Source organism: Hippichthys cyanospilos, chromosome 11 (assembly GCF_059441005.1).
Source record: "Hippichthys cyanospilos isolate Australia breed blue-spotted pipefish chromosome 11, RoL_Hcya_1.0, whole genome shotgun sequence".
NCBI classification, from domain to species: Eukaryota; Metazoa; Chordata; class Actinopteri; order Syngnathiformes; family Syngnathidae; genus Hippichthys; species Hippichthys cyanospilos.
In genome coordinates this window covers 9,035,423-9,051,964 of record NC_142379.1, presented here as the reverse complement: position 1 = coordinate 9,051,964, position 16,542 = coordinate 9,035,423, and the positions used below count along the sequence as shown (strand labels likewise).

General features: G+C 37.3%; 1 protein-coding gene across 2 annotated transcripts in view; it reads right to left on the bottom strand.

The window, feature by feature from the left end:
* The window catches only part of bcas3 (BCAS3 microtubule associated cell migration factor), a 121,259-nt gene that overhangs the window by 37,187 nt on the left and 67,530 nt on the right, over positions 1 to 16,542 (bottom strand). Inside the window, exon 23 of one of the 2 annotated variants that reach the window (XM_088428349.1) lies at positions 7,808 to 8,125. The exons of the other annotated variant lie outside the window; for it this stretch is intronic. Within the exon in view, the coding sequence (XP_088284475.1) occupies positions 8,115 to 8,125 (11 nt within the window). The 3' untranslated portion in view covers positions 7,808 to 8,114. Of the gene's footprint in view, positions 1 to 7,807; positions 8,126 to 16,542 lie in introns of those variants that run through there. 2 annotated transcript variants of the gene reach the window in all.

The following is a 16,542-nucleotide window of genomic DNA, read 5'->3' as shown; positions in this document are numbered from 1 at the left end:
CAGACGCCTTGAGGGGAAATCAAGCTGTCACCTTTGAATGACCTTTAACAAAAGGACCTTTGGAGGAAAAAAAAGCATGATAGGCTAATGTAGTGGCAAGAGATAGTCTATTGCTAAAATGCTGCCTTAGTCTGAAATTTGCAAGATTCAAACGTCAAGATGTTGAAAAAAACCCCAACAAAAAACATCAGACCTTTTCATTAAAAATTAAGTGTCTCTCAAGAAGATCTTGAGGGAAAAACTGTAATAATGATGGTTTTACCTTGCCTCCTACCATAACTTCTACTGTCAAACTGCTCGTGACATCATAAGAACAGGTGTCGAACTCCAGTCCTCGAGGGCCCGCATGTTTTTGAACCTTCTCGCTCAAACACACCTGATTCAAATGATTAGGATCATTTTCAAGCTCCCGCAGAGCTTGCTAATAAGCTTAACATTGGAATCAGGTGTGTTGGGGAGCGAAAATAGGAAAACATGCAGGATACCGGCCCTCGAGGACTGGAGTTTGACACCTATGCTCAAGAGCAACAAGTAAGATTTGCTTTTTTTTTGTAAACAAACAAATGACCGGCATGAAATGACAAATGACTAGCATGAAATAAACAGAGAAGTCCTTAATGCCTCATCAGGTATTTTTCAAAGAATTGGTATTTTACCTAAATTTTAACTTTAAAGGGAGCATAAAAATGGCTGATTGTGAAGATACAATTGGTAGATTGCATGACATCACGCGACATGCACACACAAACACACACAGGTGTCAATGATTGGGCCAAAGTATACTGTTAATTTCACCAAATGCATCTATCTTTATTATGATTAAAAACATATATTTTTTAACGATTTATCCCTTTGCATTTACTGCTTGGTGTGAGATCCTGTGTGTGTGTTGCAGAGGATGATTACGTGATGGCACAATTCTATGTGCGCATGACTGTTTTTCTCACTTCTAATGTGGTAAAGCTAAAATGTTTATGTTTCTTTCACTATATTCTCAGTGATAAAGTAAAAAAAAAAAACAGACAAACAAAAATGCCTTAGTTATAGGAGTTGGATCGTGGTATGTAGATGAATCCATTATAAGAGTATGTTGCATGATTTTGGGCTTGTGATATAGTTGCTAGGTGACGTTTTGGAGCCGCCAAAGGACTAAGCTAATATTGCTAATGCTAGTTAGTGTGCATTCTCCTGGGAATGTTGATCTTGGGGCAAAAAAGTCCATATTTTCTTAATAGTATGTTATGTGTTTTCACAAAATCAGGCACACATGGCCCTAACTGAATTGCTGTAAATTGTCAAATATAAATGGATGAAATTTAAAATTTTTAAATTTCTCTAAAAATACCCTTCTTTGAGCTTTATATCCATTTCCCACCAGCATAAAGTTAACATTGTACTCAAAGTGTATGAAAATAAGTGCTTATCAACATGCATCATAAGCCATTGCATTTTTAGCTGACTAACATGTCTACCAACCAGCCTCAAACTAACCTGAAGTTTACAGCGTAATCAGATCATTCCCAGGTATCATTTTATATATCATCGGTATCAGTAGGATGGATAATGATGTCAGGAGCAAGATATGCATTTATGATTGAAAACTACCGGGGTAAATGTAGCTTTTGTGGATGCCACGGTGTGATATGAAATCGAAAGTAGGTTAAGATGGTAAAATCAGACTTTACGACTTTAATTAACCATAACAAGACGCTTACTGCTCAATACAGAGTTTTGTATTCAATGCCCAACACAGACTTCTTGGAGCTATGTCATTTCCCAGCAACTCAATTCACGCCAAAATATTCTTCAAAACAACAAAGTCAAACTATCACAATGAAGTATGTCTCTTTCGATTTTCAAACATTCAGTTTAATAATGCAGTGACAAAACGCAATTTTTAAAGTGTCCAAATAAGTGGAAAGGGAACTAAACCACAAAGAAGGGACAAGGAATGCAGAAGCTGAACAAACTATCAATAAACACCCCTTCTGTCTGAGAAGCTTCCTTGCTTTATTTGATTAGGACGCAGATGAAGGGCGAGGATGGGCGGGCGGGTTTGGGGGCGGGTACTGATAAATACCGAACGGTCATGCTCTTTTACTTTTGTTCCTCCGCATTCTCCAGACTCTTCTTAATGGGAATGGGAAGTTTCGGATGTGAAGAGGAAAGGCATGGGGTTAGCTTCAGCCTAACCTCCCCCATATGGTCTGGGAAGGGGTGACTCGCAAGCCTCCAGGCAACTTCCAACCCATCCCAGCTGTTGGTTTTTCAGGAGCAGAAGCACCCCAAGCTCCCACAACCCACCGGTGTGTTTTCGGCAAGCTAGAGAAGCCTTTTTCATTTATCGATTGCCATATCCTCAACGATCTGCTGACCAGGCAAATCCTGTCTCCAAGCAAAACTTGGGAAGCAAGAGGCTTCTACTAAGATAAAGGCATGAACCTATTACAAAAGATAATTTATTCAGTTCTTTTACAGTGCACTTCCTAAACCCTTTGACCTGCAGTCGTGTATGCGTTCAACACAGCAATTCTGACAAACAAGTGTGATGTAAATATGTCAGAACTCACATAAACTGAAGTACTTATAACAAAAATGAGAGCAAATTTGGAGATTTAACGCTTCAACAAGCCAAACTGAAATTAGTTTGACATTAGTTTCATGAAACGTGATCATGTGAAGAGGTAGGCTCCATTACTTTAACTCTCAATTTGACTGGGCAGCCCATAAATAAATTACATGCACAGAAACTAAAAATACGAATAAAACTTGCCGATCTCCGGTTAGGTGAAGAAATGCCTTATTTTTCTCTCCAAAAATGATACCTGCTTACATGACCTAATGTAATTTTAATTCAAAAAGAGGGAAAAAAAAAGGAAAAAGTGCCAGGAGCCATTACAAGCGGCAACCACGACACCTCATCAATAAAATGAGGAGTAACACAATTTCGTCAGTGTCTTCAGTTACATTAATGAAATTGGACAAGGAAACGTCTGACCACATATCGACCATTTTATCTTCTAATACAGTAGACTCCAACATTTTTTTTTTTTTGCTACTGACCAGTTTCATGCAAAGACATATAATTGTACAGGTTCCTTGCAAAACGCTAATCACGGAGTGCTTAAACGGACTTAAGATTTAACTGATTTTCATGAAAAAGGAATGAATTAAATTATTATAAATTTCAAAAACTTGCAAATAAATATGTTCTTAACAACCAAATTATATTAATGGGGGGTGGCACTCCTCCAGAGGCTGCCATGTCTGTTATAGCTATGGACAATGGTAAATGCAGAAACTCCAGCACCTTCTGCTGTCCGTAATGAAACACGGCCTAAATCTTACACATTGTCCCTTTAAGACAATATGCCACACCCCTTTGCGTCAAAATTAAGGACCCAACAGATCCCCACCTGTCACAATAAAAGCAGCTCATCTCCAACCAATTAGCATCACATTCGTGTCTGTTGTTAGCTTCACCACCAAAACTATGCAACTGTTCATGAATTCTTGGATCAAATAATGTGCAAGTGTGCGTAAAAAATATATTTTGTGCATATTTTGTGACACTTAGTATTTCTTTTGTGTTACTTTATGTTGTTTACATATGTTTATACTGGCATTTTTTAAAAATGTGTCTTGTTTTTCTGACCTACCTGAATTTACAGTGTTTATTTCACCAGACAGCTAACATTTCTGCAAATGTCAAAAATGATGATTATCAAATCCAAAGCTCTCTTGCTTCAAGCTGTTTTATTTGTAATATGCATGTATTCAAGGCAGAGCTGGATGATTAGTCAGTTCGGGGTCATGACGTTTTTTTTTTTTGCTTTCTTTGAGACTTCCATATTTCAAAGCACATCTTCACTGACGCGTATTGTTTGCGCCGGAGTCGTGGTTGCCAAGTGAGCTTAGAGAAGCACACGTTTGTCAGAATCTTGGAACTTGCTCGGTTTTGTAGCGTCAGGCGATGATCAAAAAAACAGTCCTCAAGCAAGTTATTCAACATTTGAAACAAAGACACTCATCCAATTGCAGAAATGTTGCCTCGTGTGCGACTCAGAGGAACATGAGTACACCAAGAAGAAGCAAGCCAGAAAACTGCAACACTCACGGAAAGCAATCAGAAACGTAAGATGTATAAAATGCTCCAATCTAGCCAAGCCATACAGCTTTCGCTTATAAATTAAACAAAAAACAACAACAAATCCAGACTCAAAAAAGAAAAACAGATCCAACAAACAGACAAGTAAAGGACTTTTAAAATGAAGAACGTTCTCACAAACCATCTTCATTTTTGCTGTCCTCAAAACAGCCATCCCACAGCATGCGCTGATGAAAAATAGATTATCATCTTGTGAGTGAAGGCGAATCCAGGTGCCAATGCAGTATGTATATCATTCAATGGCATGTTTGTGCTTATGCACTATGCATGAGATGTCCAAGCATCATGCAAGATTCAGCAGATTAGGGAGGCTGTAGGTGAGGCCAACACAGCCTGCAGCCAAAGATGTCTGCTTTTCAAAGTGAGCTTTGTCACAGCTCGCTGGTGCCACACATTTAGAAACATAACTGGGGAATGTCACACGCAAATTTATCTTTTTCACTCAGCCTCAGATGTATTGTTAAACTTACAAACAGTTGCTTCAGTATGCTGCATGCAAGACAAATTACAGGCACTCGCATGCACGCACACACACGCGCGCGCGGCTAAGCACACAGTGCACAGCCAATCTCAAAAGTTTCACCTCATAACACACACACACACACATGCACGCATATTTACTGAGACTGGACTTGTAATTACAGGGTCATACTTTATTATGGCAGTACTATAATTTTGGGAGAATAAGCACTTCAAACAATTGGCACCGAAGACACAAACACACAGACGGGGTTACTGTAAATGTCCACAATATAACCTTCTTTTATCTTATTGCTTTTTCCTTTTCAGCATTGCCAGAAAAACCAATGGTCCCATTAAAAAGGATAACATTGCTAGGTCAAAAATTTGGAGCTGATTAAGGTAAAAATAATGATTAAAATTAGAATACGGTCAAAAGTGAAATGAGGGGAAAAGTGCATGTGCGGTTTTCAAACATGGCAGAACATTAGTTTTAAAATATGCACATGCAAAGAAAGGAAGTTTGTACAAAAGGTCAAAAGAGAGTGAGGGGATAGGATGAAGGTGGTTTATTGGCACCCATTGGTGTGATTTGGCTCTTTGCAGTAACACAATAAAGTTGGTCACCAATGAAGCTTCATGAACCACTTTGGATCATTTTTGCTCCTCATTTTGGCATTTGTGGTCTAAAGACGCAGTTGAAATATAATGCATTTCCATTCCCTTTACTTTTAAACCAAGAGCACCAACTAGAGGAGTGAAAAAAAAATCATCTTGTTCGTAAGGCTTTATTGTCCAATCAGTAGCCAAGTGTGTGATTTTTGGTTTGGTTTTGACCAAACATGAGACTTGTAGCTCAGTCACTTGCAAAAGTATGCAAAACAAAAAAAGTCACAAGTGATTCACAGGGCATCTTTTTGCCATTGCCAATACGTTTTTTGGTGCTGTTCTATGAAGACTACATTGCAGCGGTTCTCAAATGGGAGTAGAAGTACCCTTGGGGTCTGTGAAGGCACCTCAGGGGATATGTGAGATGGAAAAAGTGTTCCTGCATGTAATGATGGGTAAAGGCTTGAGTAAGGCTTCATTTGCCCATCAGTACCTGAAGGGATCAGCAAATCCAATTTACCATTAATTTTGGACTATATGCTGCTACTATTTTCTCATGCTCTGAACCCTGTGGTTCATAATCCAGGGCGACATAATCGCAGTTTTTTTTTTTTTTTTTTTTTACAAGCCACCAGGGGGCAAACCTGCAGTAAACAAAGGGAGCCAGAAGAAGACAATATCAAAGAATTAATTTTGAACTGCTATTTTACTCCCCTCTGGAGGACATGCTCCACTAGTAAGTGCAACCAGGCATGCTACTGTTGTGTTCGTGAAGTATTCTAACAATTTGTTTCTATTTCTAATGTTTCATATATATATATATATATATATATATATATATATATATATATATATATATATATATATATATATATATATATACACACAGACAAGTACGTATATAAATTTTTGTTGATGCAGTTTATAATCCAATGCGTTTATAATCCAAAAATATGGTAATGCTCTTTCATGTTGTAGCAGGAATAGTTTTTCAACAAGCAAGAAGAAGAGCAAATTATAATACAGATAATATTACATGATCTAACTCGTAGAGTTTTAAGATCATTCTTTATTTTTTTTCAGCCAACAATGTGTTGCGCTCTTTAGGGTGTACTTGACTCAAAAAACATTTTATAATATAGGTACATGAACAAAGGCTGACACCCACCGGTATATATGTAGTATTATCATGTAATTAGTGCATGTTAAAATATATCTAGTGATGACACTCATTGTTAGAGATGAGTGTAGATGTACGGTTGAAAGAGTCAAAGTAATGAATTCTAATTAAAATTATTTGTGGGTCAATTTAATCTGCTTCACGCATTATTTGGAGACAGTGGATAAAACACACACACACACACACACGCACACGCAATGCATGAGGCTGCACAAACACACGCAAACACACACATATACACAAGTTGGATATTCTGCATGCATGACTTTACTTCCTCCTTAATGTGACTCTCCTTACCATGTCACACTGAGCTGTATGTATAATACATGCTTTATTCTCTGCCTGAAGGGCAAATGCTGTTGTGTGCGTAGAAGTTCTTTTTGTGAGCAACACCATAATACATGAAAGCCGAACATTATGTAGTTAGTCATTCATAGGATGTTTTTTTTTTTTTTTTTTTTTACTCTTTAAAGGCCTATCTTGCACTCAGGATAACTTATGTCCCTCCAAAAATATACCTGTTGGATACGCATCAAAATGCATCACGTTTTATTCTTTTAATTTGCATTTGTTTATATGTTTAGTAAATCAATTTAACATGCGATTACCGACCTATTATTGACGTCACTATAGCTGCTCACCATCCGATAATCCAATTGTTACACTTACTGAGTGAACAAAGGTGGGTGTCAAAAAATGATGTTTAAACTCATTTGTTTAAATGAGAGTATGCCACACCTTTATTTTTGAATTTAGTTTGAATTTTGATGATTACGGCAGAAACACACATAAACAAAAAACTCTATTTTACCCTGTCAGCATAGCTGTCTACCAGACAGAGCCTATGAGCTTTTTGGAGACATTGGCGAGAGGAGGTAAGCAAACCGCTGGCTGACAAGTGTCAACCTTACTTTTTAAAATGTTTAAATCAATAAATACATAAATATTATGGTGGGGCAATGTGGCCCAGAAAAAAAAAAAAATAGTTGGTCTGGACGATTATAATTTGAAATGATTTTAAACATTTAAACATCTATCAAAGCAAGGTTTGATTTATTTAAAAAAATAGTTGGAAAAGCGCCTGCAAAACGCTCACACAATAACATATACTGATTTATCAGTTTTAACATAAACCTTAATATAACTTGAGCAAAAAATAGCAACTCATGGTGTGTGCACAAGTAGCCTGAATGCCACAATTAAGCAGTTAATAACTAATGTAAAGTTTTTTGTAAAATCCTAATTTCACAATTGAGCAAATTTTCAAATTTTTAAAAAGACGAATCTCTATCTATCTATCTATCTATATATATATATATATATATATATATATATATATATATATATATATATATATATATATTCCTAATATTGATCGATTGAATGTGATATTTGGAGCATGAACAGGCCAGCTTTTTAGATACATAATCTCAATCAACTAATATGTATTAATATTTTAAACAGACAAGAGATGACGAACAAATTGGTAGACACGAAGAAAGTTGGTCATCTTCTTCTCTTGCTCTTGGCTGCCCGTCCTCTTCTCTCGCTCTCTCACATCAATGACAAACAATGATTGGGGAGTGAGTGAGCGAGGGGAGGGTCCATGCATGGCAGATGAAAAGGATATATATGAAGAAAATAAATAATGACAACTTAATAAATAAAAATGATCATTGGAAGTGAAGAGCTTCACTTTCAGGAATAACCTGCAGGAGATAGACAAGGAATATGAAGTAAAATCGTTTCAAATGTCTGCTAGCGACAAGTATGCTTGTGTAATTTTGTGAGACCACTTTTTTTTTTCTGTCATAAGAAAGGACAGATCTCGATGGAGGTTGCCAGATCAAATATTAGCCATGGAAGTTGACATTTTAATCAGATGAGCAGCCCGGAGCCAGGCCTGAAGATGATGTGATTCAAAGAAAAAAAACGCTGATGATTATAAAACATACAAATTTACACCATCATTATCTGCATCATTATAAACATTATAGCCAAATGACAGTATTGGAATATGATATTTGAAACATTTGAACAAGACTTTACTTTTACATCAATCCTGAGTAACCCATTGACATAACCAAGCCTTGTATTTTTATGATAGTTTTCTAGGCTTCTGTCATAGCCTTGATCGAATATTTGATCTAAGGGGTTAATACTTCTCTTTAGTGGGTAAAATGAATGATGTCTGAAAATTGCCTCTGCCTGTCTAAACTTTACAACCTTTGTCTATTTCTGTGTAAATATGATCTTATTGTGTGATGTCAACTGCTGCGTTAATATTCTGCTGTCATCATATGATGCCTCATCAATGAAAACAAATGAAAACATCCCAGAAGAAGCCATGCAAGCCATGCCATTAGCATGCTAGCTTGTATGCTTGTGATCAAGAGCAGTCCTGACCTTTCTCCAAAATGTGGATTCTATCAATTTGATGAAGTTTAATCATCATATTTGTCTAATAAATAAATAATTCAATACATTTTATCGACTGAATTCAGGAACTGAGTTGTACTCAGTTGAGGAGTGCACTGCAAGCACCGCAGAAGATGATCAACATTACCTATGAAATTCCTGGATTCTCTTTGCCCTCTCTGCACGATATTGCCGGCTCTCATTATCTGAGCAGAGCAACATTGTTAGAGATACAACTCACCCTTGTCATCATGCCTCCGAACTGTTGCCCTCTGGTCGGCAATGCAGGGCTCAGAAAAGACGGACCTACAGACTTCTATTCTATTTTTTCTTTATTTGAATAGTTTTTATTCATTCATATTATTAATATGCACAACAGCGCTCCCAATTTTGTTGTCTACTTGCGTACAATGACAATAAAGGCATTCTATTCTATAGTATTGTAATGTTAGACTGTTTTCCAGCATTTTTAGTTTATTATTATTTTTTTTTACCTTGCCTCCAGTGCTGCTCACACTGCTGTATGGCTGGGTGTGAATGTATGCTGGTGGTCGGAAGGGCTGCACCGTAGGTGCACAATGGCAGCCACGTTTCCGTCAGCCTGCCTCAGGGCAGCTGCGGCCACATACGTAGTTTGCTGCCACCAGAGTGCAATTGTGCAAGTGCATGAACAGTGTATGCACTGTAAAGCGCTTTGAGTACGCTACAGAAAAATGCCATAGAATAGATTTGAACCGAATGCTTTTACTTTAATCTTATAAATGGTATGCAACGAAATTGGGAGCGTTCTTCTGATTTGTTTATACAAATATAGTATGAACAATAAATCAAATAAATATTATGAAATAAAAAGCATAGTTTAACAGTGAATTTGTTACTTTCGGGGTGTTCTGGGGAAAAAGCTGTTAGTCTGGCTTTTTTGAGCCCGATAGTGCTGACCAGAGGGCAACAAATTGACAACTTGATGACCAGGATGAGTTGTATCTGACAATGTTCCTTGCTCTGCTCAAGTCTATATAACACACGGCAGTGTGGATCAGTGGCAGAGCGGTTGTTTTGCAACCAAGAGACATTTGGTTCAATTCCTTCCTAGCCAATGCAACTATGTCAGTGTAACTTTGAGCAAGACAATTAACCCCAAGTGGCTCCCTCAAAAATGGTTCCATTTGAACGTGGATTGATTTCGATTCGGTACGGTTCAGTTAAAGAGAATATGATGCAATTAATTTTACATATCTTTAAATGAACTTGATATTACTGTCGATGCCATTTTCTTCAAATGAATATCGCTAATAAAAGAAGATTCAAAACATATCTCAGTATATTTCAAAAATGAACAATCCAAACCAATGGGTTTAGAATGAGATGCATCTTTTACAACAAAAAACGGCTTCCTGATTCAAATTCGGTTATGTTATACAACTAGTATATAGGTATAGGTATGCACTCACGCACCACTAAAATTGTAAACCCCACAACGCTCACATTACTAATGAACTTCTTGCTATGTGATACAACAATTTTGCAACATTGTGAAAACAAATGTAAATGGGGTATATATATATATATATATATATATATATATATATATATATATATATATATATATATATATATATATATATATATATATATATATATATATATATATATATGAATAAATGTCATGAACTTGTAAATAAATGAAGTATTTTACTCATAGGGCTAATAAAGAAAATATGACTAAGAGGCAGTAGTGGTTATTAAGATATCACAACCCCCTGAGTTTCATAGCATCTGGTATCTAACAAGTACACACATGCAGCTCTTTATGCATTTCAGTTTGTGCGTCTTATTTGTGTCCAATTTGGGTTTGTCTTTTCCTCATGTGTTTCTGTAATAGGTACCGTGTGTTTGCTGAGGTCTTGTTTGCACATCTTAATTCAATTAAAAGGAAATAAAGCAGCTCTGACCGGCCTGTGAACCAGCTTCCACAGCTGAGAGCTGTCTGCACAAAAGCATGCAAGCTCACGCATGCGTGCACGTATGCACGCGCACACACACAAATACACAGACAAAGCGAGAGAGAGCGACAGACAGAGACTAAAGGACCCCGTGTCTTGTTATGTTCCAGTTAGGTCTCATTAGAACCAAGGATATGTTAAAAGTAATCACAACTCGACCATTACAAACGTATCATGAAAAAATGTCAGAGTGACAAGCTTGGATCCGTAAAGACCCTTGAACTGGATGAAGATACAGTGGTACCTTGACTAAACAAATTTAATTTGTTTCCGGGACCAAGCTTGTAACTGAATTTACTTGTATATCAAATCAATTTTCTCGATTAAAATGAATTAAAGTGCACACGCACACCCGCATGTGCAACCATACACATGAAGTCACAGTTTTTTTGGGTGGAGGATGGGTGCGCTGAATTTTTGGCAACAGGAATGTTTCGGTCAAAAATTGCCAACAAGCGGCTGCAATCAGTACAGACGACGACTGTAAAATCATTTTAGCGAGTCGAGAAAAGCGAGCACTGCCCTGTTTCCACCTTTTTCCTATGACTATGGGCAAAAAAAAAACAAAACAAAACAAACAAAACAATCTACCAAGGAAGACTAACAACTAAGTATCTCTCACAGCGTGCCGTGGAGGCCAAATTCAAAATAAACGCACCAAATAATGGATGACAAATCAGCAATAGTCTTTCAAGAAGATAGTCATTGTAGCGGTGCTAGCAGAGCGGCTAGCTTGAGTACCCGCAACTCTTTTTTAATTGCCATCACATCAGAGAGCTACCGATAATCAACAAACTGCCATTAAAAAATATTTATTGATTAAGAGAACTAAAAAAAACAAAAAACGCTAGTCAATGATGCAGTCTTTGTATATGGCACAAGTCTCTGCCATTAGCGCTAGCAGCTAACTACTTATGTGATGTTCAAATACTGAACAGACATCATATTTCGAGCCATGTAGCCATAGTAGCATAGCGGTTTCAAATAATTCATTATTAATTTACAGATCTCATCCAATCGCTGCATATATTACAGTCCGTTCCCTAAGCCGATGGGCTGCTTTCAATGCTTCTCATTTCTGGTTTTGGTCATCAACTTTGGTTTTGATGAAAAATTACAATATTTTGGCATTGCTTTCATATTGCAACAAAAACATCTACCAGGCGTGTGAACAAGTAAGCAAAATGAAAAAACAATTATCAATACGTGTTTTTTTCTTGTTTTCCAAAAACCATGAAACGTGACAACGTTCTTAATGAAAGGCAAAATCCTAATCTTAACCCGTCTACATCAAATAATATATGGCAAGTGTTTGAATAATCGCAAAATAAACATGACCAACGCAAATTCTACTTTTGCATATGTGAAAAATTAGTGGACTGAAAGACATTGTGCGTCCTATCCAGATGGGAGCGCCTCTAAATAAAAATTCAAATGTTTTCGTCTGCTGTCAAAAACATGCTCGACTCTTCCCCAAAATAATAGAATTTGTCTCAAGTTCCATTACAGTGGTACGGAAGTGTGCAGACAATCCTCTCGGTTAAGTTTGTTATCCTGCATTCCAACATGCCAGAGCACCCCAGGACATGGCCATATGCCATTGGCTTGGCCGGTTGATCAACACCGCTCCAGCTTTGCATGAAAGCTCACAATGTGCACAGACACAGTCACACAGAACTGTTACGACAGATGGATAAAAAGGTGGGCCACATCATGTGTGAAGTGAACAGAGGGCAGGGGGGTGTTAGCAATTGGTGGAACATACTGCAAACAGAGACGCCCGCATTTTTATGCCCGTGAATGAAAATGGGTAAAAACATAAATATACGCAAGGACACTAAACTACATAAACGGTGGACAAAACAGTGATTATTACATCTTTTCATTCTTGATTCAAATAAATATTTACATTGGTTTGACTTTGAAACATTAGGAACGTCGTATTTAGTAGGGAAATTTGTGTCATTTTTATGACCATGGCTGCAGAGGGTTAAAAACGACAAGCATAATCCTGTGACCATGCAACAGAGATAAAGACAGAGGTTTTAGCTCCACACAGGAGATTGACCTCATTACAGAAATGGGGGGGTGGCACATACAAAAACCCACAAGCACGAGCATGCAAACACACACACAAGCGCACACACATCAAATATACTGTTGAGAGGTGGCAAATCTAAATATTTGTCCTGTTATATTATGTATGAACTAAACCCGACATCTCTGTATCAACATACGAGCAGTTGTGATGCGTATGCGTGTGCGTGCACGTGTGTGCGCGCGTGTGCGCACGTGCATGTGTACTTAATGAACCAAGAGTGCCCCGGCCTTGATCAGAAGCAGAGAAAAGGAACATTTGTTACTCACACATACTGTAAAAAATGTGTCTTTGATTTCTGGACCACATCACACATGTGACCTCCAATCACCTGCTGCTGTTGCCCCAAGGCCTTTTTTAGCATGCCTTCACAAAAATAAACATGCACACATGCACACACACGCACACATACAAAGTGTAACCCACCCATCCCGAGACAACTTTTGCATATGAAGTACATAGTAGACAGACTGCATACAGTATGTGATGGCAGGAAAATCAAAAACAAAGTCAACAGCAGCAATACCACAAGATAGAATGCCCTAAACGACATAAAATTTCAATTAAAAACAACACTGTGTTGGTAAACACAGTATTATACAAACACGGTAATGTTTTAAGGTAAGGTAAAAAATGTTCACACATTTCTACATGTTTTGTTTACATTTTCCACATACATATATATTAGGATTCTGACCAGATACAACCCCAAATCCGCAATTGCTGCCCCCTTATTATTTAACCACCGAAACCCGATTTTCATTTGAGTCGGGGTACGTTTATGGAAGAACAATGAAATATCCAATTTGAACATATTAGTGGATGGGGTGCACTTTAACCACACCAAATGTCTAAATTCTTGACCAAGATGTTGTTCACTTTTTTGGAAACATAAATATAGTGCACCAAAACCAGCCAACACGCAATGCAAACGTCAACCTATGGAAAGGTTTGCAATTTTAATTTGAAATCTCTGACTTTAAAGCTCCGGGGCAACTCGCTATACACTAGTCAATTGCAGAACCCAGAGTGTTTTTTTGGCATTTAGTCATATTTTGAATTCATGCTCATGCTAGTATTGATTTGAGAGAATGAATGCTTCACATTTTCACATAAACATGAAAAAACATACAGGCTGGTTCTAATAATTACCTCTGTTTATGTTTTGCTTTTTTTTATTTTAAAATTTTTCAATGCATTATCTGGAAGAACCCCTCATTGAATGGAACCACCACTTAATGGTTTTAAAGGAGTTTGTAAGTCAAAATGATCCATAGGAGATTAATGCTCCTAGGTGAGGGATCAGGCAGAGCACAGCAAAATATCTTTGGACAGTTTTCCTCGTTTCTGGAGGGTCATCATCAACACCAATGGGTCCTGGGCGAGGACAACCCCAAGAAGCAATGTGGGTCCGCCTTCCCATAGGCTTACTGCAGGGTGCCTGTCGAACCTGATGATCGAATAATGCCTTGGCTACCCAGAGTATTCCAAAAACCTTGCAGAAGGTGAATGTTGTCAGTTATAAGTGTTTTGGTGTTCTTCTGAGCAGACAAAATGTTACGTTACAATAAACTCCACCAAATCCCTTGTGTCAACAAAGTCTATAATAAATGCTCATCATGTTTCTGAAAACCCAATATTTGCAGGAAAAGTACAAATACAAAATATTGGGTCAGTAGTTGTGCACTGTTTTTCATTTAGGATTTTATTGCACTTGTGTTACAACGATGTAACTCTGGAACATGAGTGGAATAGCAGAATCAGTTTAACATCCATTTGAGCTTAGAATCCACCCCAGAGCAGATGTCCAATCAACCTAATATAACAGCAGGAATAGAACAACACTTTGGCTAAAACCACAGATTAAAATCTACATCCCAACAGATAAATCACAGTACCATTGCATCAAAATACGAACAGCTTGATGAGGTGATATTCAGCGATGTGTCGGACAGCAAAATAAGCAAATGTGTCTGTACCTAGTAAGGCAATTAATAATAATGATAATAATCATCATTTTAATCAAATAAACTTGAGGAAAACGTGGCTAAGCGATAAACTGATTGACATTACTTGGGAGAAAAAGTCAAGAATTATTCAGTTCAGTTCATTCATTCACGTCCAATTCATTCCATATTGTTGGACGTTAATAAAGTGGGGCCTTTTTCGTTAAACAGGTCTGAGGTAAAAATATTTTCTTTTTCACTTTAGTCATCCTAAATCAAGTGGTACTACTTAGGTAATTGTTTTATGAGGGATATTTATTGCATATTTACAGCGACTTCTAAAAAATAGGGCTTGCTACATTGTGCAAGAACATATTTGCATTGACGTCCGCTGAAACCTCAGAGACAATCTGCTTATGATAAACTAATGCAATTTAACTTTGTTTTTCTATTCTTCTAATAGTAACTCCTTCTTTTCCTCTTTTTGTCTCAGATTTTAAAGGAGGACATTTAAAGGCACATCTGGTCATCTATAGTTTAGCATATTAGCAGGAAAGTAGAAATTGCAACTGTCAGATTGGAAACTGTCCACCTTGCGGTAGCGCCTCCATAAACTTTTCATAAGGGTGATCAGAGGGCCACTTAAAATTTTGAGGAGGCACATCAAACCCAAAATCCAAAATTTCAAGACATCATCTCACCCTCTTGCTCTAAACAAGCTAGAAGAAAATGATCAGAAAGACTTAATAAAATTCATTCTGATATGCTTTGGCTTATTTCATTCTATTTAATGTTACTAATGATCTGATGCGCATATACTAATAAGAGTACAACTAACATTTTAAGTTGTGTCATGAATATATGAGGCATAAGGTGCCCTATTCATCCCCGCAGTAGCTAACTCTTTCAATAATACCTGTTGAAAATCATTGCACTTATTCAATGCAACCAAAAACATAACTCTTCAAACGATACACAGTAGACTAAGCTAGCAAGCAAACGTTTGCCATCTAACACACTAATTGATTGCTTAAATGCCAATGCTGACGCAATACTACTTGCTCATTATAGCAAATACTATTCATAAGTAAACATATTCCTAGCATCTCTCAAACAACTTAACAATGGACAAATCCCATTAATTTATAACTTTACACTTATAAAATCAAGCTGCTCTGTACTACAGGAACACAAAAGAAACAATACATGGCTCTTCAGTATCCAAATATGTGCATTTAGTGCAAAACAAACAAACAAAAATACTTCTGGGGAAATTTACTACAATGTATACCAGACAGTGGGGTAGCCAGCAAACTCATGAGCGTTGCCATGGCCACCCCCTGGTGGCGCCACTGCCACCTTAGTCACCAGCCTTGACCCCTTGGCCGGTATAGAAATTAGGAGACCGAAATGAGAAGAGAGAGAAGATTCAAGCCAAAAACACAAGGAGTAACACTGCTTGCCTATGCCTATTTGTGGAACTTTATCAACAGGAATTTGACAGGATATAGAATGAAAAAATCCTCCGAGCCGCCGGCAAAAAACAAAAACAAAAAACGTGACAATGGTACATGAGAAAAAGATGAGATAAAGTGGAATAAGATGCAGATAATGTAAGCCAGGAACACACACACACAAGAAAGTGAAAAGAAGAGCAAGTA